The sequence below is a fragment of the Melanerpes formicivorus genome, unplaced genomic scaffold (assembly GCF_026170545.1).
Source record: "Melanerpes formicivorus ecotype bairdi unplaced genomic scaffold, bMelFor1.0.p_v2 SCAF_8, whole genome shotgun sequence".
Taxonomy (NCBI): domain Eukaryota; kingdom Metazoa; phylum Chordata; class Aves; order Piciformes; family Picidae; genus Melanerpes; species Melanerpes formicivorus.
The window spans coordinates 7,738,539-7,763,009 of NW_027142360.1; the positions used below are offsets into that span (position 1 = coordinate 7,738,539).

Consider the following 24,471-nt stretch of genomic DNA (forward strand, 5'->3'; position numbering starts at 1 on the left):
GTGAGGCCATTGATCAAAAATTATGGTGTGATACTAGCTCTGGACTCAGATTTAGGTCAGTCCAGAATTTCTGAAATTGAGAAATCTTAAGCTAAAATCTTAGGTTTTAAGTCAGTGTTTATGGAGTGCAGGAAAAAAAAATCATTTACTATTAATGACAGCTATTTCTGGAATGAATTATGCATTTCTAATACTCTTTGAGTAATTTAAAAGGCCTAGGATTGTATGTTTCATCATCAAGAGAAAGGCTATCCAAATTTACCTTATTTACAAGATAGCTTGTTCATACTGACAAGAATGCTAACTTTGTGCACTGGGCAAGTTTGAGAGGAAAATCAAGGAAAGAAAATCTACTTGACCAGCTGAAGGTATTGGTTAAACACAAACACTATCAGTCTCCAAGAGGAATATTCCAGAGATTTTTCTGTTTAACCCAAACCTTGGCCACTTCTGATGTGTTTGTTATTTTTACCTGCTCAGGTGATCCCAGTTTATTTCTGCCCCTAAAAATTCAAAGGCCTTAAAGCCATCCAAAAATCTTAAGGTGATCCAAAAATCTTGAGAAGCAAAGGGAAGATGATGGAAACTTAATTTTGCCACCATTTGGATAATTTATATTGAACAGACTTTTTTGCAAGCAAAAAAATGTTCAGTTTGTGGTACCATTCATAAAGCATGAGTCATAATGTTTTCCCTTGCAATTTTTTTTTGGTATATGAGGAATCCTTAAAACTCCATTAAGGAGCTTTTCTTCACTGTCTTTGAAAACTTTGGTGCCTGGAACTATCTTCTATGCTCTATCACACAGGTATATCTACCTTGGTTTACCAGCAGTGTTAAGAGCTCCTTCCTACTTGATTGCAGTTGTGTTTTATATATTGGTAAAGAAAAACTTTCAAAACAAGAATTCCAGGGCTGTGGAGAATGGAGGAAGAGAAGATGCTTCTCTGAATAAAGAAGAAAACTGCAAAATCAAAGAGCATTTACCAGGTTCCTCTGATGCAGAGAATGAATCAAGTATTTAGAAAGCCATTCAGACCAGTAGCGCAAGAACCAGGACAGCTTCTTTTAGAGACAACTTTCACAATGTTCTGAATAACTAAATAATAACACTGCTCAGAAAGTAAAACCAAAAGCAAGCCTGTGATCTGCAACAAGGAGAACTAATATACAAGTACGAAAGTGCCTTGCATGTACCTGGCTATCAGCAGCAAAGAGAACAAGTTGGATGAACTGAACCAAGAAATCAGTAGATAAAGGAAAACTTTCCTTTCTGACACAGACAGTCTGCAGTTTCTAAAGAGGTCAAAAGATGACTGCTGACAGGACAGCCACTTGCCAAGGGCCTGCAAAATGTGATGGTGTTCTGCCATGGGAATGGCAAACTCAAGGCTAACAGTAGCTTCCTGATTATGCCAAATTCAGTCAGAATTCACAGTAAACCCAAAGCCTTTAAGCAAAACATCCCCATCTTACCTAAATGAATCATCACAACAATTTCCCATCACAAGATTGATAGCAGCAGAGTTTTTTCCAAGCAGCATTTTATCTGAAAAAACTTTTTGCCTGCTTAAAACTATAAAACTTTGTGTTGCCACAAAGGAAATAACTGGGTTTTAAATATCAGAGTTGTGTTGTTTTATTAAAAACATATTTTTTTCTCCATTTTTTTTTTTTTAGTAAAGTGACTATGAAACGTAAGAAATCTTGAAGTCCCTTCCAGCCCTGACAATTCTATGACTGTACAAACGCCCTGAATTTTGGATGGTTTCTCGCTTTGTTGCTATGCCAGGCACTGTCCAGCAGAGGGCACTCAAACAATAGCATTTGCCCCATGAGTACCGCAAATCCTCTGCGCCTGTAGTGTTCAGTCTTGTCTGTTCTGGGAGAAGTTCATCGGGCAGGCAAAACATTCATCAACGTTTTCATGCACCTTAATACGTTCTCAGCTCAGGCCTTTAGCTCAAAGCTGCCTTTGTATATCTGTTGGTTTGTATTTGTCATATTTGCCTCACTCAGAGCTTGACAATTGTTGCTACTTTAAATAAAGGGATGTGTGCTTGCATACCACTTCACAACAGCAATGGAGTTCTCCAGTTGATGTAGATACTCAAGGCTCAGTGGGACATGGTTAATAGACATGTTAGAGCAAAACACTGAGTTGTTCTGATGATGTGTTGCATGTAACGACAGTCAGCAGTGATTCCAGCAGCTGAAGGGAAAAGAACAGGACTTTTTTTTTCCAAAATGAAGTGATATTTACTGGAGGCAGAGATTCTGCATCTAGCAAAACCAGTTATGACTCTTTGCTTGGTCCTGTCTTACTTACAACTGCATTTTCAAATGCCTTGACACATCCACATACAGTCATGGAAATGACTTGTGGGACCCGAAGGAATTAATCCCCATATCTAGCTACTGAAATCCAGAGTGAGTTTTGTCAGGGAAAGTAATAGCAAGTGTCTAGTTCTGCTTGTCTTTTGGCTGGGTTGTCCAGGTGACATTTTATTTACACCCCTCTGTGTACATAGATTTTCCTGTGGCAACTTTAAAGGGGTTTGGACTATTTTTTTAAAATCCAAAATCTGTAACCTTTGAAAACATATTTAATGTGACAAAATATACCTGTTTCATCTGAAAACAAGAGCTAATTCCAGCTGACAGGTTAAGAATCCACAAAGCCAGGAAAAGTGTTACAGCCTGCGGTAGATTTAAGCTATTACTTCAGGCTCATGAGGTCAAGAAGGTGTCAATACACTGGACCCTGGATATAGAAAGGAAGGCTGACACAGAAGGGTTGTAACCTGCTTACTGAGGGATTTTGTCACTTTCTTGTGAAATAAATGTTTCCAGCCAGAGTCATGGTACAAGTCCTGCTACCTTTGTTTGCCAGAGCATCTCAGCACCTGCAAGGGATTTGTGGCCTTGGTTGAGAAAAATATGATCTTCCCTCCAGCTGTAGGTCACGGATCTGCCAGGGAAGCAGAACATGCAAGACAAAAATTTGCCTTCTCACAGAAAAATTCTGTCATTAATTATTGTACTACTGTTGTGTCCCAGGAGCCCTTGCTGATGGAAAGCACTGTGCACACATGTGCACACACAGCCATGCACACACATGCACAACATGGCAACCCCTGCTGCAAAATGTATGCCTTTGAAATAGTGTAAGATATATATCGGCTGAGTAGGATATTAGCAAGAAATGATGCTTGCTGCTAAGCAGGTTCAGGGGAGATTGAAGAAAATTAAATCACTCTGAGCATCTTTAAAATGCTGTGAGGAAAGTTTAAATACTTTATTTTTTTTCCCCTCATTTTTGTTTTTGAGGAAAGACCAATTACTTGGTGGGAAGATGTGTGTGAATGTGCTCCAGTAATACCCAGCAGTAATCTCTGCAGCCACAATTGTTACACATGAAGAAAAATTAAATGCCTACATCTATTCTTTTATCCCCTGCTGTAGATATATCCCTAGATCCCTTGGTTTAGTTCCTTGGAAATGCAAGCTGCTCGTATTCAGGTGCTTCACTTTATATACTGGAGTTTTGAACATTAGGAGCAATGTCTTGCAACCCAAAGAGGAATAGTTTACAATTGACAAAACTGGAAGTTGTTGCAGCAATGTGGGGGAGCAGGAGGAGGGTGTCAATAACAGCACCAGTTAGTTTTCTTAGTGCACCTTCTCATGCATGCCTTCTGGAATTCTTCCACACACACTAAGCACCTGCAAGTATTTACTTGCAAAAGCTCCTTAGTTTCCAATTATTCATACTAGTCTCTCTCTCTTTTTTTTTTTCCTTTTTTTCCCTTCTTCAAAACAGATTTTGAAGGAGAGCTCAATAGCTGACTCATTCCTGAATCATCATTAATTTCAGCCCACTAGTCTTTTTTTAATCCTCATTATAATATATGGGAACTAAAGTTGTTTGTTGCTTTCATTGGCTGTAGGAATGCAGTGAGTTGGTTGAAAAGAAGTTATGGAAGGGGAGGGTAAGAAATTCTTTTGCCATCCAGGTCTCATAACTGCCCTTATTCCAGCTCTGTTTGACAAATCCTCCTGGGATGTAAGAATTCAACAGCTAGTTCTTAAGGTTATCCAAACACTAGCAGGTCTAGACCACCTGCCACTGGATGAGTTTTCATTATCTCTATATTGATGACACTGCTCTACAAGGGATGTACTTTACTAGCTTGCAGTCAATTTTAACTTGCAGTAAATGCCAACATTAGCATTAACTGGAAAGCCACAGCAAGCAGACTCTTGGTCCTAAAAAGCTTCACAAGAAGTGAAAGTTTCAAGAAATGTAGAACTGCGGAACAAAACTGCCTTAGCAGCAAGTACTGATGGATGGATGGATGGATGGATGGATGGATAGATGAGCAAACATTTGAAATCAGAAGAAAAATGTGTCAAATCAATCTACTACCTAAATTATTTTATCTCCTAATCCAGATCAGGTCAAAAGAGTTAGCATAATACAATGCAGAGTACATATGGAAGTCTTTGCAAGACTTTGCTTTAAAGTGTTGTTTCTAAAGCTGAATGAAAGCCCAGGGAGGGGGGGAAGAAGACATAGAATAGAGGGAACAGGATTCTTTATAGCAACTAGACTAAGTCATCTGATCTGATTTCTGGCATTAACATAGAAAATGTACAAATAATCCATTCCAGATAAGCCAAAAAGGTAATCTCTGGTTAGGGACTGCATGCAGGAGCTAGGATTTTTTTGTGTTGTCACAGCAGTGAATCCTCACACTGTGCTGTTTCAAGGTGAAAAAGAAGAAAATCTTGTTAAGGAGTTACTCTTCAACTTCCAGTCACTCCTGTCTAAGTTGCTGCAACTTGTCTTCTACAGTAAGAGCTCAATGCCTAGCAGTAGATATTTTTATTCCTTTCTGGCTCTTCAGGTTTTCCACTCAGATGGCATCTTCTGGGATCTAATAGAAAGAAATGGAAACAATGCTGGTTCCCCTATACTTTCCATTAGTATCTTCAGACATTATGAATGCTAGTCAGAGGAGGATGCAGGAAAAAATGAACTGGAAATGGCTATCATATACACATAATCATTTTGCATGGTCTAACCCGAGAAAGAGTGGTCTTTATCTTCTAAAACTTGACTAGTGGGTTTGTTACCCTCACACATGAATTCAAGGTAGCCATTTTTTTGACATGATGAAGTTGAGCAGACTGCCCTGGTGTCTGGGATGTCTCCATTCACTTCCTCACTCTTGTTTCTTTGACCAAGAATTTTATTTCTTTGAACAGGAACTGCAAGCTTGGGCATCACAGACAAAACAGCATTTTCCAAAGCATTTATAAGATAAACTTCAAGTCAAACCAAGTCAAAATTGTATCTTTCAGATTACTTTAGAACAGCATCCCAAAAGCTTAATTCCCCTGAAACAGAACAGCATTAAGTGCTTTGAAAACTTCCATTTCAACGACTTGGATCACAGCAATCATACAAGACAGAAAGTGCTTCGGGAGATATTTTCGATTCTAAAAAGACACAGTCCCCAAAACAAGATTGGGATGTTCTTTATTAATACTTTTTGAGTGGCTCCCTCATTCTGAATGAGCTTTCCATGTCTGGGGAAGTCATTGTAGCTTCTAAGTGTTTGGGAAACATGATTTTATCTGTGGTCCCCATCCTTTCATTTCTTGACCCAAGAGTAATTTTTGCCTTAAGACAACAGCTCTGCCACTGACAGTTTGGCTTCACTTCAGTTAGCTTTAACTGGCAGTAGCTATGAACATGTCTTTACCTTCTAGATTGTGGCACAGGGTTTTGGCTTTCAGCCCAAACACTTTATGGTATTATCAAACACTTTACTATGTTTACCAAATTGTAGTGGGTTTGTAAAGCACATGCAAAGGTGTTTCCCTCAGCACTGTAACAAGTGGCAACTGGATTCAGTAGGTTAAGTTCATTCACCTGTGATCATACCTTTGTACTGTAAATCTTTTCTCACATATCACTGGTTTGTTATTTTATGACACAGCCATTTTCCTGAGCGAAATAAGGTGATGTATTTACAGGCAAATGCCAATCAGGGATTGGTAAACACCCATTATCTATCTGCAGAGGGGTTGAACCTGTCTGTGTGCTGGCTCTGAAATGACACTTCCTAAAAATAATGACTTCAAAGGTATTTGATATACCCTGATTTTTCAGTTATTTTGTTTTAAAGGCATTATGCAGTGAGCCCAGTACTAGATTTTTGGAGAGTGATGAGTCTTAATGCTTTTAAACTCAAAATTGGTACCCAAAGTACCCAAAATAGGGCACCCAAAAATGGAACTGTCCCTCTAAACCTGTGATCATCTTTTGAATATGCAGAACAACACTTTTAAGCATTCATCAGAAACGTCTTCACTGTCTCCTAAAGGCATATTTAATCAATTCTTCCTTTCACTTATAATTTTATTCGTGTGCTGACGCGTTCCTCTTTCCAAACCAATGAGCCATTATCCAGCTGATAGAATATTATAATTGGTCATGATAATCTTGTATGATTCATACCTTCTGCTGGCTAGGAAGAATAAAATTCTACTTAGAAATCTATCTATCTGTTGTGTTCAGGAGATTTCTTTTCTCACCTCTGCACCTGCAGCTTTAAAAAAAATTTGAAGCAATAAAAACATAAAGCCTGGCATCACTGTTTAATTATTTCAGGTTAGGTCACATCATGATTATTATTACTAGGATCTATTACTAGTACTGGAGTAGTATTTCAGGTTTCCTTGGTCTTGTCAGGTTAAGGCAGAACTTGAGCACAAACTCTTGACATATTGCTGACATACGTTGGCTCTTGCTCTAACCTAAGAGACCAAGGATGCCTGGCTCTCTGAGGAAGAAAATTCCAGCAGAGATGGGGCCAGCTCACTCTGAATAGAATAGAACTAACCAGGTTGGAGAAGACATTTGAGATCATCAAGTCCAACCTATCACCCAACACCATCTAATCAACTAAACTATGGCACCATGTGCCTCATTCAGTCTCTTCTTAAACACTTCCAGTGATGGCAACTCCACCACCTTCCTGGGCAGCCCATCCCAATGGCAAATCACTCTTTCTGTGAAGAATTTCTTCCTAACACCCAGCCTAAACATCCTCTGGTGCAGCTTGAGACTGTGTCTTCTTGTTCTGGTGCTGGTTGACTGGGAGAGGAAACCAACCCACACCTGGCTACAACCTTCCTTCAGGTAGCTATGCTCTAAAAGGCCTTGCAGATACAACCAACTCCACGACTCACAGCTGTAGCAGGGAAACTGCTGTGCTGGCAGGAACAGTCCATGGAATGGAGGGAAGAAGATCAGCACATTCAGGCAGAGCTGTGCTCTCCAACTATTCATTATAAATCAGCACCTCATGTAGGGCCACCTCACAACTCCAGTGTCCTTGTATGAGTCAGACTGGCAAACCCCTTTTATTATCAGGGAGACACGTTTTGAGCGACAAAGTGAGCAGGGCCACCAGCAGTTGCAGGGGACGAGTGCCAGCTCTCTTCCACAGGGCTGCATATGCATAGGCAAAACCAAAAAAGCTCAATAGCTATGGCTGAAGCCATCCAAAGGCAGAGTATTCCACTGTGTTGCATGTGGTTGTACCATGGATGCTGAAGCCCAGGTTTTGCTGGATGCTTAAAGGCTCTGACTGCACAAGAGAGAAATTGTGTCCTGAGTTTCGTAACTTGAGACTGCAACACTGGGTTTTCAGACCTAACCTGGGCACTGTCCTCTCTGGCAGGTCACTACTGGTGCTTTTGGCAGGGTTTGAGCTCACATGTTCACTCTGTCCATAATGCAGAGCTGGCCAAAGAGATGGACAAACACACAGCATTCTTGTGTGTTTCCCATGATCACTCTCCACGCTCCACATCTGCAGCCATACACAACCAAATCATTTACCTTCTCTAAAGATCTGCCTTTAGAGACCACTTGAATATTAGTGTAGAGGGGTCTAATGAAGGAACTTGCTCAGCCTTAAAATTCAGGTGCACTTGGAGTAGGATATTTTTGGGCTTTCCTCTTGGCTGCCTCAAATCGTGATGAAGTTATGCTCACCATAAAAACATGAATTAATTAGGAAGTAAGGTATATAATTAGCAATTAAGAAAATAACATGATTCATATCTATGTTTACAGTTTCAACTAGAAATACCTTTGTCTATATTCCAAAGTAAAGGTAGGCAAAATGACAAAATATTCCACAGTGAAAAACTGGCAGACTTGAAATACTTTAATATTAATATTAATATTTAATACTTGAAATGCTTTAAATGAAATTTGACAGTCTGAAGTGTTTTCTGTTTATTCTGCAGCAGCTAATACTCTTCAAGTTGGTTTTGTGCCAGGACAGATAGGACTTGTTGATAATGAGGACACGAACCCCAAAGGAGTGTTTGATCTTTGTAGGGTACAGGATCCTAATGTGTAGGACTGCTAGGAAATATCATAAAAACATGTAGTCATAGGTCATGATGTCTGCTTGATTATATATCTAAAAGTAAAGAAGTACCAAATAACTGCACTGTCTTCACAGATAAGGCTCTGTCTCCAATAGTTACTCTGACAGAAGGGCTTTGATAATGTCATTAAAGGGCTTTTTCATAGCCTCAGACAAAAGTTGGGTAAACACAAGGCTCCTGCCCTTACACCTCCCACAGTCTGATAAAAATTCACTTGTTTGGCTATTTCTTCACTGCTTTCAGCAGAATTGCCATGATTTATGCCCCACCGAGTTGTCTGTAATCATCTCTAAACCACCTCATTTGTCATCTTCGTGCAAGTTTGCCTGACTTAGCCAAGAAAGCTATCTTGAAGACAAACTTGCAACTACGCCAACAGTTCCACTTACCACCTTAGAATGCAGCAGGTTTCCAGTACTGTATTTCAAGGCTTAGCAGAGGTTCCTTAAACAAGGAAGGAAATCTCTATGCTTGTAGTATAAAAGCAGTGATCATCAGGATAAAAATGGCCACACACACACACGCAACAAAAAAATCAGAGAGACTTCAACATCTATCACTTTATTGCATCAGTTCAGAGTAGTTTTACTCAAACCCAACACTGAAACGTGCTGCAGAATTAATACATTGCTTTTTTTTTTTTTTTATCCTTCCATTTTGATTGTGTACTGTGTTCAAGCCAAACCCCAGCTTTGTTCTAGAGGGCATTCACTGATGACCCTGGTACACTTGAGCACGGCCCAGGCGACCCAATCTGAAACACAGGAGCTCTGGCCGCGAACCAGGCAGCCACGGCTGTCAGATCGACTGGGCCAATTAGCTCTGTAGGACTAAACACAGAGCAAGAGAACTTGAAATAAAGTTTGTGGAAAATGGAAAAGAAACTTGTTGTGGACTTCTTCTTTTTAATTTTTCAATTGTAATCAAATTTTATGTCACTTGGGAAATTTTGGCTAGACCCACTACTGGTCTAGGAAAGGACTGAAAGTAAAAGGATGGGAAAGACCCTAATTTTTTAATATCTTTTCCCCTGTTGTTTCAAATTTAGAGAGGACTAGGCCAGGGTAAAGCAAATTAAGAGTCAATGCTTCAAAGATATTTTTTGAGCCCCCAAACTGTAAACTAGCTGTTAAAGTCAGTAATTAGACTCCTGTTGTGCTTAGAAAAACTGAAGCATAGGTAAAGTTGAAAAGACCTTGTTTCTTCTTTACATAAAAGTTTCCTCACTGTTCACTGAGGTTCTTGAACCGGGAAGCACGTCTTTTTTGTTGGCAGTAAGTGGTTCCCTCCTGGTTGATCTCTGCTTGGTTTTAATATCTGTCATCTCTTTGCCATTTGGTTTGAAGTGCTTCGTTATTAACACACAGAGCACTATGTATAAGAGACTGCATCCTGCCCGCAGTCCTGCAACAAGGCCAAGATAAACGTATCTGGGGGGAAATTAAAAGATATTGTTATTTCATAAAGCTTGTTTGTTCTGAGTGGAAGTAAGCAAGATATCAAATGCACTTTGGCAAAACCGTCTCCTCCTTTGGCAATACCATCCCGATACTGTTCTGCGTTTTGAGAAATAGCAGACAGCAAGCAAACAACCTCATGATATTTCACAGAATCATAGAAAGGTCTAGGTTGGAAGGGACCTCCAAAGCTCATCTAGTCCAACTGGCTCTGCAGGAAACAGGGGCATTCTCAAACAGATCAAGTCACCCAGAGCCCTGAGGAGCCTCACCTTGAATATCTCCAGGGATGGGACCCCCACTACCACACTGTGCAACCTGTTCCAGTGTTCCGCTACCCTCCTGGTGCAGAACTTGTTCCTAACATCCAATCTAAATCTGCTCTTCTCTAGTTTGAAACTATTGAACATGTCCAGAGAAGGGCAACGAGGCTAGTAAGAGATCTCAAGCACAAGCCCTATGAAGAGAGGCTAAGGTAGCTGGGGTTGTTTAGCCTGGAGAAGAGGAGGCTCAGGGGAGATCTTACGGCTGTCTACAACTAGCTGAAGGGTGGTTGTAGCCAGGTGGGGGTTGGTCTCTTCTCCCAGGGAACCAGCACCAGAACAAGAGGAGAGAGTCTCAAGCTGCACCAGGGGAAGTTTAGGCTTGAGGTGAGGAGAAAGTTCTTCACAGAAAGAGTAATTGGCCACTGGAATGGGCTGCCCAGGGAGGTGGTGGAGTCACCATCCCTGGAGGTCTTCAAGAGGATATTGGATGTGGCACTTGAAGCCATGGTTTAGTAGTCATGAGGTCTTGGATTATAAGTTGGACTTGATGATCTCTCAGATCTTTTCCAGCTTTATTGATTCTATGATTCTATTGCTCCCTGACCTATCACTGCAGGCTTTTGTAAACAGTCTCCCTCCATCTGTCTTGTAGGGCCCCCTTCAGGTACTGGAAGGTTGCTGTTAGGTCTCCCTGGAGCCTTCTCTTCTCCAGGCTGAGCAACCCCAGCTCCCTCAGCCTGTCCTTGTAGCAGAGGTGTTCCAACCCCCTGGTTATTTTTGTGGCCCTCCTCTGGACTCTTTTCATCAGGTCCATGTCCTTCCTACATTGAGGGCTTCAGACCTGGACACAGTATTCCAGGTGAGGTCTCACCAGAGCAGAGTAAAGTGGCAGAATCACCTCTCTGGATCTGCTGGTAATGCATCTTTTCAGTATTCAGTATTCAGTATTCCTAAGGTTAGAAGAAACCTCAAAGATCATCAAGTCTAACCTGTCACCACAGACCTCATGACTAGAGTAGGGAGGACACTACTTTTGATGCAGCCCAAGCTGTGATTTGCCTTCTGGGCTGCAAGAGCACATTTCATACCAACCAGGTTCTAATCAGGTCTTATACTCCCAGCAAAAATGCCTCCTATATGAGGAGTACTTCAGCAGACCATATTTTAAAGCTGCAAGAGGAGAAGCTGCACCAGCTGAGGTTTTTTTCCTGTTGATCCAGCCTTCCTCCAGCCCCTGGCTGGCAGCACTCAGTGCTCCTGGTCACAGTTCTCCGTGAACCACCAGTCACTGAGTGCCCTCTCCAAATGGATTTTGTGGCTTGTCTTACACACTAGCAAGCAGAGAAAAAAAGGGGTGAGGAAGAGCATCTTCAGTGCTATACTGATAGTGCAGTTTTTCAGTCTTCCACAAAGCCAGAGCATCACAGTTACTCAGGACACTGAGGTTTCAATAAAGGAAATAATTCTGGTGATGTAGGGCAGTGCACTGTGTTGTCATGTGTCAGACTGAATCAGAAGTATTTGGCTTATTTGATCAATTAAGGCCTAGTCCAAAAAACGACAAGGTTTGGAACTTTCAGTATCATAATCATTTGACACAGGGAAAGTACACCTTGTGCTGAGTGCCCAAAGCCACCTCAGAAGCCAAATTCCCAGTGCCTTACTGAAGATTTCAGCTCACCTGAATGCTTTTGTGTCATATACCCGGCAGGATCCAGATCCCCCACAGGATTTTGTCCCCCATTTCAAGCAGGTCTGATCTATCAAGGCACCAAAATAAATAGGAGCTGGGAGTCCTCCTACAAAGAAAATTATTGCAGGATCTCAGACATGAAGGTCTCAGCATTTAACATCAAAATGAGGTGTTCATCTCATTTCTGAATTATGGTTCTATAAAACTGGACTAAACCTTCAGCTCCAGCTTTGAGATTCCAATATTTGTGAAAATGTTCAAGCAAGTATCTAAAAGCAGTTGAAAGAATGGAAGATTATAGCATTATTATATTCAGCAAGGCAAAAGTCAGTAATTCTGATAGAATTGTAACTTCTGTTGTTTAAAGAAATAATCCAACATTTCTTTTTCAGTCTCCACTGTGGAATTTCCTGCCATGACATTAATATTTATATATATACTAATGGATATATTCTGGCATTACACAACAGTTCGCCACTAAAACCAGTTAGCTGAGTGCAAAATGAAATGAAGCACTTGCTCAAGTGTAACTGTATTACTTATGGAGTACTGAAATAATTCTTTTTAAACAGTCACAATGCTTTAGTGTAATCAGTAAGCTGTTTGGGGGATAATATCTAGTTTTGAGAAGAAAATGATTTCATGAAAGCTTAAGACTGATTCATTGCAGTAATCAGCAGAGGTTAGGAAAGAGATCCAAATGACTGCTTGGGCTTGTCTCTGTGGAGAAGAGTTGAAAAATCATTAGACAAATGAAGATAAGGCAAGCTTCGCTAGAGGCAGGGTAAACTACATCCCCAAGCACTTGCATGGGAATTTATTGATGATAAACACATGAAAGAAAATAGTAAGCAGAGCACATGGTAGCTCTAAGTCAAAACAGACAGCAAGAGGGAGCACAGGTGTTTTGTACATCCAGACTGATCAAGTTCAGATTCTTGTGCTCATAAATCAAACATCCCCCCAAAAGTACAAAGACACTTCCTTCTTTTGCCCAATTCCTTTGTTGCATAGGGAAAAAAAAACCAACTGAAGAAAACATTATAATATGTAATTACATACCAGGAAACATGTAGCAAGCTCCTCCAAACACTTTGAAATGTGCAAATCTGTTTACAAGTTAAGATTTTTGGAAACTTTCTTTTGTTCTCATCCAGAGCAAGGGCATTGTACTGGCTAGCTTTGGTCTGTCTCTGTCTACCTGCTAGAATCCAACAAAGAAATCAAGTTTTACCTAGTACTCTACCACCTAATGTCTCGATCCCAACAGCAAAGGATTTCAGGTCTGGTGAAACAGATCTAAAAAGGAAACAGAAATAGAGCATTGATTTGAGAAGCAATTGACTAACATAGCTGTAGTTAATTCTGTGAACATCTGCACATGCCCCATTGCAGGAGTACAGAGGCTTACCTAGTATAGCTTACTCAAACCCTAAATAAAAACCTTCACCAAAGTTCAAATTCAAAATGTAGAGCTTCCTTCCACTGATGTCAGTGTGTGAACTCTTATTGACATAAATGGGAACACCTACAGAAAACTATCTTCTTGAACCCAAAGAGAACAAATTGTAAACACTTTTGGGAAAGTTCAAGTGAACCAACTAAAAGCAGACAATCCCTGTCTATAGCTTAAGCTCCAAGCCTTGCTTTAGAAAGGGTTTTGTTGTGCAGTGGTGACTGGAGGGACTGCAGTCCTACATGCACACAAAGCACAGCTCTGTCTTTAATATTTTACAGAATGACAGAGAATGTGAGTTATCTCTCCACAAAAGTACCTCATGCTTACCAGTAAAGAGCTTGTGTTCATCACATCACAGAACCACAGAACTTTAGGGGTTGGAAGGGACCTTGAAATATCATTCAGTCCAACCCCTCCTGCCAGAGAAGCATCACCCAGAATAAGTCACACAGGAATGCACCTAGGAGAGTTTGGAACATGTCCATAGAATGTCCACAATCTCTCTGAGCAGCCTGTTCCAGGACTCTGTCACCCTCACAGTGAAAAAGTTCTTATGGAATCTCCTATGCTCCAGCTTGCACCAATTGTCCTTTGTCCTGTTATTTGACAACACTGAGCAGAGACTGGCTTTATCCTCCTGACACTCACCCTTCACATATTTATAAGCATTAATGAGGTCACCTCCCAGTCTCCTCCAAGCTAAAGAGACCCATGCCCCCAAGCCTCTCCTCATAAGGGAGATCTTCCAATCCCTTCAGAATCTTTGTGGCTCTGCACTGGACCCTTCCAAGCAATTCCTTGAGGTCCTTCTTGAACTGAGGGGCCCAGAACTGGACACAGTATACCAGATGAACTGGAATAATTGACATAAAGCAGAAGGGAGCACTGTTCTGGCACAAGGACAGGAGGAAATCACAGAATCAACCAGGTTGGAAGAGACCTTCGAGATGATCAAGTCCAACCTATCACCCAACACCATCTAATCAACTGAACCATGGCACTAAGTGCCTCATCCAGTCTTATTTTAAACACTTCCAGGGACAATGACTCCACCACCTCCCTGGGCAGCCCATTCCAATCACCAGTCACTCTTTCTGTGAAGAATCTCTTCCAAACATCCAGCCTAACCCTCCCCTGGCACAGTTTGAGACTGTGTCCTCTCTTCTGTCACTGGTTGCCTTGGAGAAGAGACCAACCCCCCCCGGCTACAACCACATGATGTGGCCAGCCTGTTTCCTAAGATGGAACTACAACTACCTGAAAGATGGTTGTAGCCAGGAAGGGGTTGGTCTCTTCTCCCAGGGAACCAGCAATAGAACAAGAGGACACAGACTCATGCTGTGCCAGGGGAAGTTTAGGCTCGAGGTGAGGAGAAAGTTCTTCAGAGAGAGAGTTGTTAGCCATTGGAATGTGCTGCCCAGGGAGGTGGTGGAGTTGCCATCCCTGGAGGTGTTCAAGAGGAGATTGGACGTGGCACTTGGTGCCATGGTTTAGTCATGAGGTCTGTGGTGACAGGTTGGACTCAATGATCTTTGAGGTCTCTTCCAACCTTAGTGATACTGTGATACTCTGATACTGTAATACTCTGATACTGTAATGTATATATCAGAATATCATCTTTTGTCTCTTCAGCATTAAAATTAGGGGCTTCTCATTATACATTTGTGTTCTGAAAACTGCCCAGAAAAATGAGCCTTGTACATCCCTAATGCAGGCATGCAGTAAGAATGGCTGTATTTAGAACTACTGCAGAAGAACCATCAGCTTAGTCAACAAGGTTAGCTAGACATGTGCACTGACTGCTAAAGATTGCAATTCACCCACAAGCACGAGTGCAAAGAAGCTTTGGTGCAAGAAGCTCAGAACATTGTCTTTTCTTCCAAGTGTGACATACAGGGCTGCTCTACAACTGCAGGAATAACAATAAAAAAGGTTATTTCTGCTAACGTAGTTCTGTTTACACCAGCTGAACAAATAAGAGGGAGTATCAAGCTTCTCACAACACAGAAAACATTCCTGAGGCAACAAGGCTTAACAAAGGTGAATCATAGAATTGTTGGGGTTGGAAGGGACCTCAAGGATCATCTAGTTGCAAGCCTCCTGCCATGGGCAGGGACACCTCACGCTAGATCAGGTTGCTCACAGCCACATCCAGCCTGGCCTTAAAAACCTCCAGGGATGAGGCTTCTACCACCTCCTTGGGCAACCTGTTCCAGTGCCTCACCACCCTTCATGGTGAAGAACTTTTCCTTAACATCCAGTCTGAATCTACCCATTTCTATTTTTGCTCCATTCCCCCTACTTCTATCACTACCTGATACCCTAAAAAGTCCCTCCCCAGCTTTCTTGTAGACCCTCTTAAGACACTGAAAAGCCATAAGAAGGTCTCCTCAGAGCCTTCTCTTCTCCATACTGAATAGCCCCAACTCCCCCAGTCTGTCTCCATAGGAGAGGAATGTTTTCCTGAGTAATGTGAAGAGCATAGTCACCTTGGATATGGCTTAGCACCTCACCTCATTTCAAGTTCATTGCTCTGTTAAAAACATCCCTGGCACTGGCACTGAAAACCAGTGTTCAGGATCAGCATAAGGCCCACCCAACTCATCACCAAAGTATCTACTCAGCCTTAAACTGGAATTACATTGGTGGACAGGTATTTTGCTGTGTTTCTGAAATGAGTTGGATTTCAGAGTGCAAGCAAAGACTCAGGGCCCCAATTTCATTGGTGTGCTATTCCCCACAATAGGAATGAAATAGTAGATAGCATATTCTGTTTCTCTTTCTTCAAGCTTTATGGTCAAGGTAAGGTAAAGTGTTTTACCTAAACATGATCATGTATGTAGGGGTGCCTCCTAAGGCTAAAAAAAATGCACATGCAGTCTGTAATGCTAAAAAGTAGGGAAATGCTTTGGCACAGCTTTCTCTTTGGCATTGTCCCAAAACTGCAGAGGAATTGCCAAGCCCACGCCCTTGTCCTTCCACACAGCTGCAATTGTGAAACACCTGAAAAGAGAAAATGAGAAGGAGAACTTAATCAGAATTCTGTGGCACAAAAAAAAACTGTATCAGTAACTCGATGTTTCACTCCCCGTTACAGGCAGGCTCTTGTTTATGCTGAAAATCATCTGTGCAGACTGATGGCCAAGTGCCTTGGTATGCTGTAGCCACCCTGAGCTGCTCCAGAGACAGAAAGCAACTTTGCTATGCCATTGCCAGGACAGACAGCGCTCTGTGTATGCCTAAAAAGGGTCAAGACTATACAATTCAGACATGAACTATTGAACAGCCAGTCTACTCAAGAATCCTACGAAGTAAATGAGTAGCAATAACAGTATAGGTCTGGATCAAACAATGCAAATCTATATGCAAATCGCCTATATGCACAGCTAAAATCAGGTATATCATCCAGCATTTGACCCTGGACTGAGAGTGGGTGGTTTCATAGCCTTTGAAGTTTGCAAGAGACATGTTTTTGAAAGCCAGTTTCCCTGAAGTGAAGCAAGAAAATATTGCTTGAATGTATTTGAGGTAAGCCTGAAAGTGTTTCTTGTCTTTTACTTTATTTTTACATAAAGGCAATCCTGCATCTCTCACAAAACATGACCATACATCTGCACATCTACTGATTTAATGGTCTTGCCCAGGCAGGGTTATTTGGAGTCCTGGCAATGAATTTGGTGCTGGTACACTGAACAAAATGGTCAGATGCATAATTACAGGACTTCTTGGCTGTACAGTTTAGCATTATGAGTTGCTTTCCTGAGCTATGGCAGCTGAGGAAAGCAGGAAATTCCAGTGTAATCTGGTTTGTCAAACCAGCAATACAGGTCTGCTCTGCATGAGTTGGTACCACTAGTATGAAAACCAGACTAGTATAGGTCTTCTAAAGCAAACCTCTCTTAGCTGTATTCTGCATACACAGTAAGAGATCAACTGAGAAATTTAAAGCCAAATCTATGGTCAACCTGCTGACAAATAGATGAATCATTAAAAAATCACAATAAAAGCATTCAAGAAATGGAAGTCAAGAGTCTGAAGTTTTCATGTCTCTCCTGAAGAGCTTACTTACCTCATCTCAACTCTTCTAAAAACTCTCCCTTGCACTCAATCAGTTTCCACAAGTTTAAACCATACAGAATACTGTATTTCTTAAGCACAAAGAATAAAATATAGATGTAGAAATTTAGCTATAATCAGATAACAGTTAGGGTTACAAGGGACCTTCAAAGGTCATAAAGTCCAATCCTCAGCTTCAATGTCCAGGGACATCTTCAACTATATCAGGTTGCTCAGAGCCCTGTCCAACCTGACCTGGGATGGTTCCACAATGGCATCTCTGGCCAACATGTTTCACCACCTTCATGATGAAAACTTTCTCCCTAGATCTAGATCTACTCTCTTACAATTTAGAATTAGGATTAAGCAGGTTGGAAAAGACCTTCAAGATCATCAAGTCCAACCTATCACCCAACATCACCTAATCAACTAAACCATGGCACCAAGCACCCCATCCAGTCTCTTCCTAAACACCTCTAGTAATGGTAATTCCACCACCTCCCTGGGCAGCACATTCCAATGGCCAATCACCCTTTCTGTGAAGAATTTCTTCCAAACATCCAGCCTAAACCTTCCCTGGTGCAGCTTAAGACTGTGTCCTCTTGTTCTGTTGGTGGTCGTCTGGGAGAAGAGATCAACCCCCACCTGGCTACAACCTCCCTTCAGGTAGTTGTAGACAGCAATAATGTCTCCTCAGCCAGCTCCCTCAGCCTTTCCTCATAGGACTTATGCTCGAGGACTCTCATCAGCTTTGTTGCCCTTCTCGGGACACATTCCAGCAAGTCAACATCTTTCCTAAACTGAGGGGCCCAGGACTCAAGGTGTGGCCTAACCAGTGCTGAGTACAGGGACAGAATGACCTCCCTGCTCTTGCTGGCCACACTATTCCTGATACAGGCCAGGATGCTATTTGCTTTCTTGGCCACCTGGGCAACCGTCTCCCAGTGTCCTATCACAACAGGCCTTACTAAATAATCATGTCTCCACCTATATATTTACCATATTCTTTCCCATCCCGACCGATGATTTACATCCAGCAAAGCAGGCTGTCATGTAAGTGATGCCATTATCCCCACATACAGGGTCCCACTGATCCGCTTTGCAGCTGCAGTCAGCATTGCAACTAGCCACATAACTGTTTTTAGAGGAGGAAAGATGCTTTAATCTGGAGGAAAACAGAAAGTAATAAAATAGTTATTTAGTCACATAACAAACATGGAGAAAGTAAAGCAAGCAACATGGACAGGTATCTGCTACCAGACAATGGACTGTGAAGCTGTCATATGGGACCTGAGCTAATCCCAGCTAGCCCAAATCTCTCTCATCAAGCATTCACATTTTTATGGCTTGTTGCTAAAAAGGCATGGAACTCCCATACTAGCTGTTCTTGGCTGGGAGGGAAGAGTAGCTCAACCCAACCAAAAGAAAAACATACCTAGAAACTCTTACCACCTGTAGGCTGGCCGTGCTTTTCCTTAGCTGGCTCTTAGAAGTGTTGATATAAAACCACATAAAGCTAAACCAGTATGATGTGCTTGATTTTAATATATGTATTTTTTTAGATCAGAGCTGGCTGGTGGCAATGGAAGTTGCAAGAGTCTGAGTGAGAAGTGTCGCTTCTGGCTCAGCTCTGACCGTATTCAGCAGCAGCAGCCCTGCATATGTGACAAGCTTAAGACCCAGCTATTATCAGATCTTGGTTCTTGCTGTATATTATCATGGATTTTTATAGCTTTCACTTTTATCAACAGTTCTGCAAGAACCATCAAAATCAGACCCCAAAGTGTTAAACTGAGTGGATGACAACCAGAACTGAGAATTTTAAAAGTGGTCAGTGATTCTAAGAGCATGGTAGCAAGACACAGAGTAGTCCAGAGTGGTAGGAATCCACCATCTACCAATCACTGCTATTTGAAATCATTCTAGGAAAGAGTGTTCAAAATTTGCCTTTTCTTCCTCCTTACCTCACAGCACATCTCAATGAGGCTACATTTCTCCTAAGACTTTTAGAGGGGAAATAAAACCTGAGAGGTTTAGCCTTCATTAAGCTACTGTTCACCTTAACTACAAATTGTTAAATGAGTAAAACACTATGTGAGTAGCATAACCAGAACAATATGGTAAATTCTCTGTTAAAGTAAAGTCTCAGTTCTCCTGGAGACACTTTAATTGCTCTTTCAATATTTGCTGTATTGATGTTTCTGCTTACTTGCAATTAATTCACTCTACACTATCAGATACTGCACTCAACTAGAATTATCTTCACTGCACAAACCTCTGACATCTTTAATGTAACTAACCTCAAAGATGAACTGGGTGTCAGGTTTGCCAAGACAACTGAGATGTTTCCCTGAACATAAAATCAGTTTCATTAAACACAAGACTGAGTTTCTGTCTGAATTGGAAATCTAGCCAGCCCTGCTAGATTCAGTTAAATCCTTTAAAATCCCCTGAAATCTCTTTGACTAGACTGGGTTAATTTAAAACAGTAGGCAATTGTTGCAAGCTGCTAGAGTCAGCAAAATGTTCTCAAGAAACCATGACCATGATTAGGGAGAGGCAATGTCTGTTATGGCAGCACATGCTCCTGGCATAACCACTTTCTAACTCCTAGCTGAGAAAAAGGACACAGGAATGTCAGTAGCTCCAGATACTAAGGGAGTTTGGTAACTGTTCATGTTGGTTAACATTTACTTATCTAGAGGATGACCCCTTCTGGAGTAAAGTCATTTGGGGAAGCCACTTTCAACACTGCATCCAGGAGACTGGCTTTACAAGAAAGCTTTAAAACAGAATATAAACCTGTAATTTGCCTGTGAAGAATTTAATCTGAATTAGCACTTTGATAGAATACAGAGGTACCTTGTCAATATCTGGCAATAAAGAATTTAGAAAAGAAAATTTTCTGCTTAATATAAAACTGAAAATCAAAATCAGAGTATTCTGCCCATCCCCAGGTATCAATTTAGCCTGACAGGCCTATCTCAACTCCTAGGATTTTCTTGTGTGTATCATAACCAAGGGAGCTGTAAGGTGATGTAATCACAGTAGCTCCACTCTAGATGAATCCATACTGATGGACACTAGCAGATGGCCCAGTGCAGGTCAATTTCAGCAAAAAAACATATATATATATATAAATATAAATACCTGTCTCTAAAAAGAGACATAACTTTTAATTCTATATTTTGTGCAAAAGGATATAGTAATATTCTACAGTAACTCAACAGAGAAGACAGATTTCAGAACTCATCCAGACTCACATCAAAACATTTTCTAGAGTAGGCCAGGCTTGTTTGTAAGAGTAGAGGAATAAAGGTGCATGCACCATGTCCTGCACAGGGCAGGAAGCAATCATGACAAATGACACAAGCAGCACAAAACCAAGGGGAATACAAACCCAGAGTAGGGCGTTGTCAAGCCAGCCACTTGGAACGCCTCACAGCTGCAGGTATAGTACAAGAGGTTAAACGAATATGCTAGTATAAAAGTGATGCATGCAAACTTTGCCATTTGGGTTATGTGAAGTTTGAATTTCTTGATTAGAAAGCCTCCTAGAAACATCCCCAGGATTGTGACAGGTAAAAGTACCACACCTGCAAATGAAATGTAATAATAATAATGTTAACAGCTAACACTTGCACAGACCCTTTTTAGGGAGTATTTTCCTTCTAATAGTTTACAAAATATCAGATATTGACCTATTTTTGGACTGATCCTTCATGGCTGTAAGACTTTTTGAACACCTTTAAGTAATCTTGCTTGATTCCTCATTTTATTTCAAGTCCTGTTATGACTTATAAAAGCTTAATTCTTCAACATTCCCTGACTTTTTACTATACTGTTGTTTGTAAGTACACTGATATAATGAAACCAGTACAGGTGCCTGTTAGAAAGTGGAGTTAACAAGATATATGTCTTAGCTTATGGGCACTTCTTCAAGTGAAATAAAGCATTAGAATTCCTGAAAGTTATATAAAGAAAAAAAATCTCAGAAAGTAAAAGGAAGCAGAGTTTAGTTTTGCATTGGGTTCTGTCTTGCTTTGAGAGTGCATCACAGAAAGATTTGAATTTGGATTTAATCCATTCAGCATTTCACAAACACCAGCCCTAATATTTACAGCATCAACAGAGAGTTCTTACAAGGTTTCATTGTGAGGGCTTTGCCTTTTTCTGTGTGGGTTTTTTTGGTTTTGGTTTCTGTTTTGACCTTTTTTGGTCATGTTGGTTTTGTAAAACTTTCCCTACATCCAAAAAAAAAAAAGAGAGGAAAAAGAAAGGTTTTCCCACATTTGTACCTGACCCACACAAACCTGGGAGTCTTCAGATTAAAGTAATGAAATATCAGTTCTGCAATGACCTCAAATAGCCCAGTTTTCCTGCCAGGTTATGAGACCATATTAATCACCCTGAGATTAATATAATTTCAACATGACAAAGAACCTGTTTTTGAGGGAACTGGCAGGGAGCTTTGAGCTGAATCAAATTAGCCAAAATTTTACCTTTTTATTATTATTGCTTATAAATTTTGTACTTGTCATCAAAATGGAAGAACATTTGTATCAAGATGCTAGTCTGAAAATGAAAACTACACGTCGCTAGTAATTTTCTAAGTCATAATTTTTTTTCCTTCTGTTACTTAGTTGCAGTTTCTGTGGGTTTTGATCACAAAACCAAGCACATTCATAAACAAATCTAACTGAATTCTAGCTCACTGAATTAGGAACAGCAGGAAAATTACCATTCAAATTAACATCCATTTTTAAAATGCAGTAGGAAAATCAATAAACCATACAGACTTTCTTTTTTCCCCTTAACCCAAAGAAAAGTTCACAGAAGCTCTTCCCAAAAAGGAAGGCCAAATACCAAGGAAAAGCTTCCTCTTTGACACTGGAATTTTAATGGACAGGTACCTACCAATTAGAAAGATGGCTTTTGCCACTGATATATTATATTGCTGCTCCATAAACTTTGTCTCGTAGGTCACTAATCCAACAAGAGAATTGTACTGCAGAATGGTGAGGAAGATGTATGCTAAGAAAACTGGATTGCCAAACAGCTTCTTCAGAGCTGGGAAGAAATCTGCAATGGAGAGGTACATGCTATACAACCTGCTAAACACATAGAAGAGTTGTTTTGACATCCTTTAGATATTATAACTAACTTTGATTTAATTCCTGGCTCTATTGCAGGTTAGAACTCCTGGCCTATCGAAACATATGCTTGCTCAAGTGCCAGTTTTCCTCATCTCCAACACTTGGAGGAGCATCAAGCCTGAATGGCACACTGAATGTTGAACTGGGAATCAAAAATTTGGTTCCTGGATCAAGAGCCTTCATAAACAACACGAGAGCCGCACATGAGAAAGGGACCACCTAACCCATCAAAGACTGGAACATTTCCTGAGACCTTTGAGTATTTAAGTCCATAAAAGTAAAGACAAAACCCTGTACTTAGCCTGTAGCCTGACTGTTGGCAAACTAGCCTGAAGGATGGGAGTTCAAAACACATCCACCATAGCCACTAAGATGTGCACATTCACACTAATAAAATCCTCGAGGGAGTCCAGCTACCAGTAGTTTGCTATAGAAGGTTAATTTAGCATCACTGGGCTCACAGACAGGAGCTATGAATCCAGTGGAACCCCTGGCACAGCTAATGCAGTTCTTAGCCCCATGGTTCCCTCCCATGTGTTGGCCTCGGTGAAGTAGCCACCTCCCCCCTCTTCCTTCATAGCCATAGAGTCACAGCTGTAGTACATCACATGATAACTAGTGTTGAACTCAGAATCTCTGGTGCTTAAAGTAACAGCACAAGCTTTGTGCAGCTATGCCACATGAAGAGATGAGTGAAACACACTCTTAGGATGTAATTCTAACACTACAAATTAAAAAGAGCAGGTTTGTCCATAATTTGCTCTGCAAAAACGTGCATTTTGTTGAGGGCTGTGCAAATCCATGCTGAGCTCAAAAAGCATTCATATTTGGGCAATAATCTTTTACCTTTTACTGCCTCTGAGAACTTTAACTGTGGGTGAGTTGGAGGATCCATTTTACAGTGATCTCCTTGAACAGACAAATGACTAATCTTCAGGTCTTCGTTCTCTCCTTCTTTTGTTAGGGAGTAAGGTAAAAACCAAAAAGGTAATGAAGCAATGAAGTTGACTGCTCCACAGATAAGCAATCCAAGCCACCAGGCACCAACCCAGCGGCTATCCCTGGGATTTATACTGATGGCATCTATAAAAGACAGAAAGACAGAGACATAGATTCAATATAATGCAGAGCAATGAAACTTAGTATAGATATCCTTATATATGCTCTTTAAAGACTAGAACAAAGGTGACTTATGTGTCATATGAAGAATTGAAATGCAGTTTGTGTCAAAGCAGTTCCATGCAGTCAAAAATAGATGTCTCTATTTACACCCAGAGTTTCACTTCCTTGACACAATCTTCCACCACTTTCCCTGGGAATGAGTGACAGCAGGAGTGTGCCCTTTGCCACCCAAAACCAACCTGCCTTTCTCAACTTCCACTGTATCCTCTCTCTTCCATTCCTAAACTCAACAGTTTTTCCTGGAAGTTTCTCACATTTTCCCAGGGCTGAGACTAAAAGTGATTTGAATAATGAAATGAGGTTTTATATGAAATTTTGCTGCTTTTTAAAGAGAACAGAATTTTTGCCAAGTGTTGAAAGTGTCCAAGTTCCTTCAACATGAGGATGGTCTTTCTTTTGCTCATTTGTTCTCAGCTGCATTGCAAGGGTGTAATAACTGCATGCACAAGCATAAAAAGACATGCAAAGGGTTTTTTCACTGTGGGTTGGAGTCTTGCACCAACAGCTCTTCCAGTCACACTACAATGCTGAAGATAATAAAATATAAAGAACACCAGCTTCTAAGTAGGAAAAACTCTGAGCATCCCCATCTTGATTTACAGAATACAAAATACAGAATTAACCAGGTTGGAAAAGACCTTCAAGATCATCAAGTCCAACCTATCACCAAACACCATCTAATCAACTAAACCATGGCATTAAGTGCCTCATCCAGGCTCTTTTT

General features: G+C 40.9%; 2 protein-coding genes across 3 annotated transcripts in view; one reads left to right on the forward strand and one right to left on the reverse strand.

Moving 5' to 3' along the window:
• The window catches only part of LOC137442850 (solute carrier organic anion transporter family member 1C1-like), a 38,375-nt gene extending 31,800 nt beyond the window's left edge, over positions 1-6,575 (forward strand). Inside the window, exon 15 of the mRNA XM_068141915.1 lies at positions 809-6,575. Within this exon, the coding sequence (XP_067998016.1) occupies positions 809-1,025 (217 nt within the window). The 3' untranslated portion in view covers positions 1,026-6,575. The remainder of the gene's footprint in view (positions 1-808) is intronic.
• A 2,448-nt stretch (positions 6,576-9,023) lies between these two features.
• Positions 9,024-24,471, reverse strand: part of LOC137442851 (solute carrier organic anion transporter family member 1C1-like) — a 28,153-nt gene continuing 12,705 nt past the window's right edge. For both annotated transcript variants that reach the window (XM_068141916.1, XM_068141917.1), the window contains exons 8-15: positions 23,412-23,648; positions 22,327-22,491; positions 20,810-21,005; positions 18,409-18,574; positions 16,175-16,356; positions 13,129-13,193; positions 11,883-12,000; positions 9,024-9,908 (exon numbers count right to left, since the gene is read on the reverse strand). In XM_068141916.1, coding sequence (XP_067998017.1) covers positions 9,686-9,908; positions 11,883-12,000; positions 13,129-13,193; positions 16,175-16,356; positions 18,409-18,574; positions 20,810-21,005; positions 22,327-22,491; positions 23,412-23,648 — 1,352 coding nt within the window. In that variant the 3' untranslated portion in view covers positions 9,024-9,685. The remainder of the gene's footprint in view (positions 9,909-11,882; positions 12,001-13,128; positions 13,194-16,174; positions 16,357-18,408; positions 18,575-20,809; positions 21,006-22,326; positions 22,492-23,411; positions 23,649-24,471) is intronic.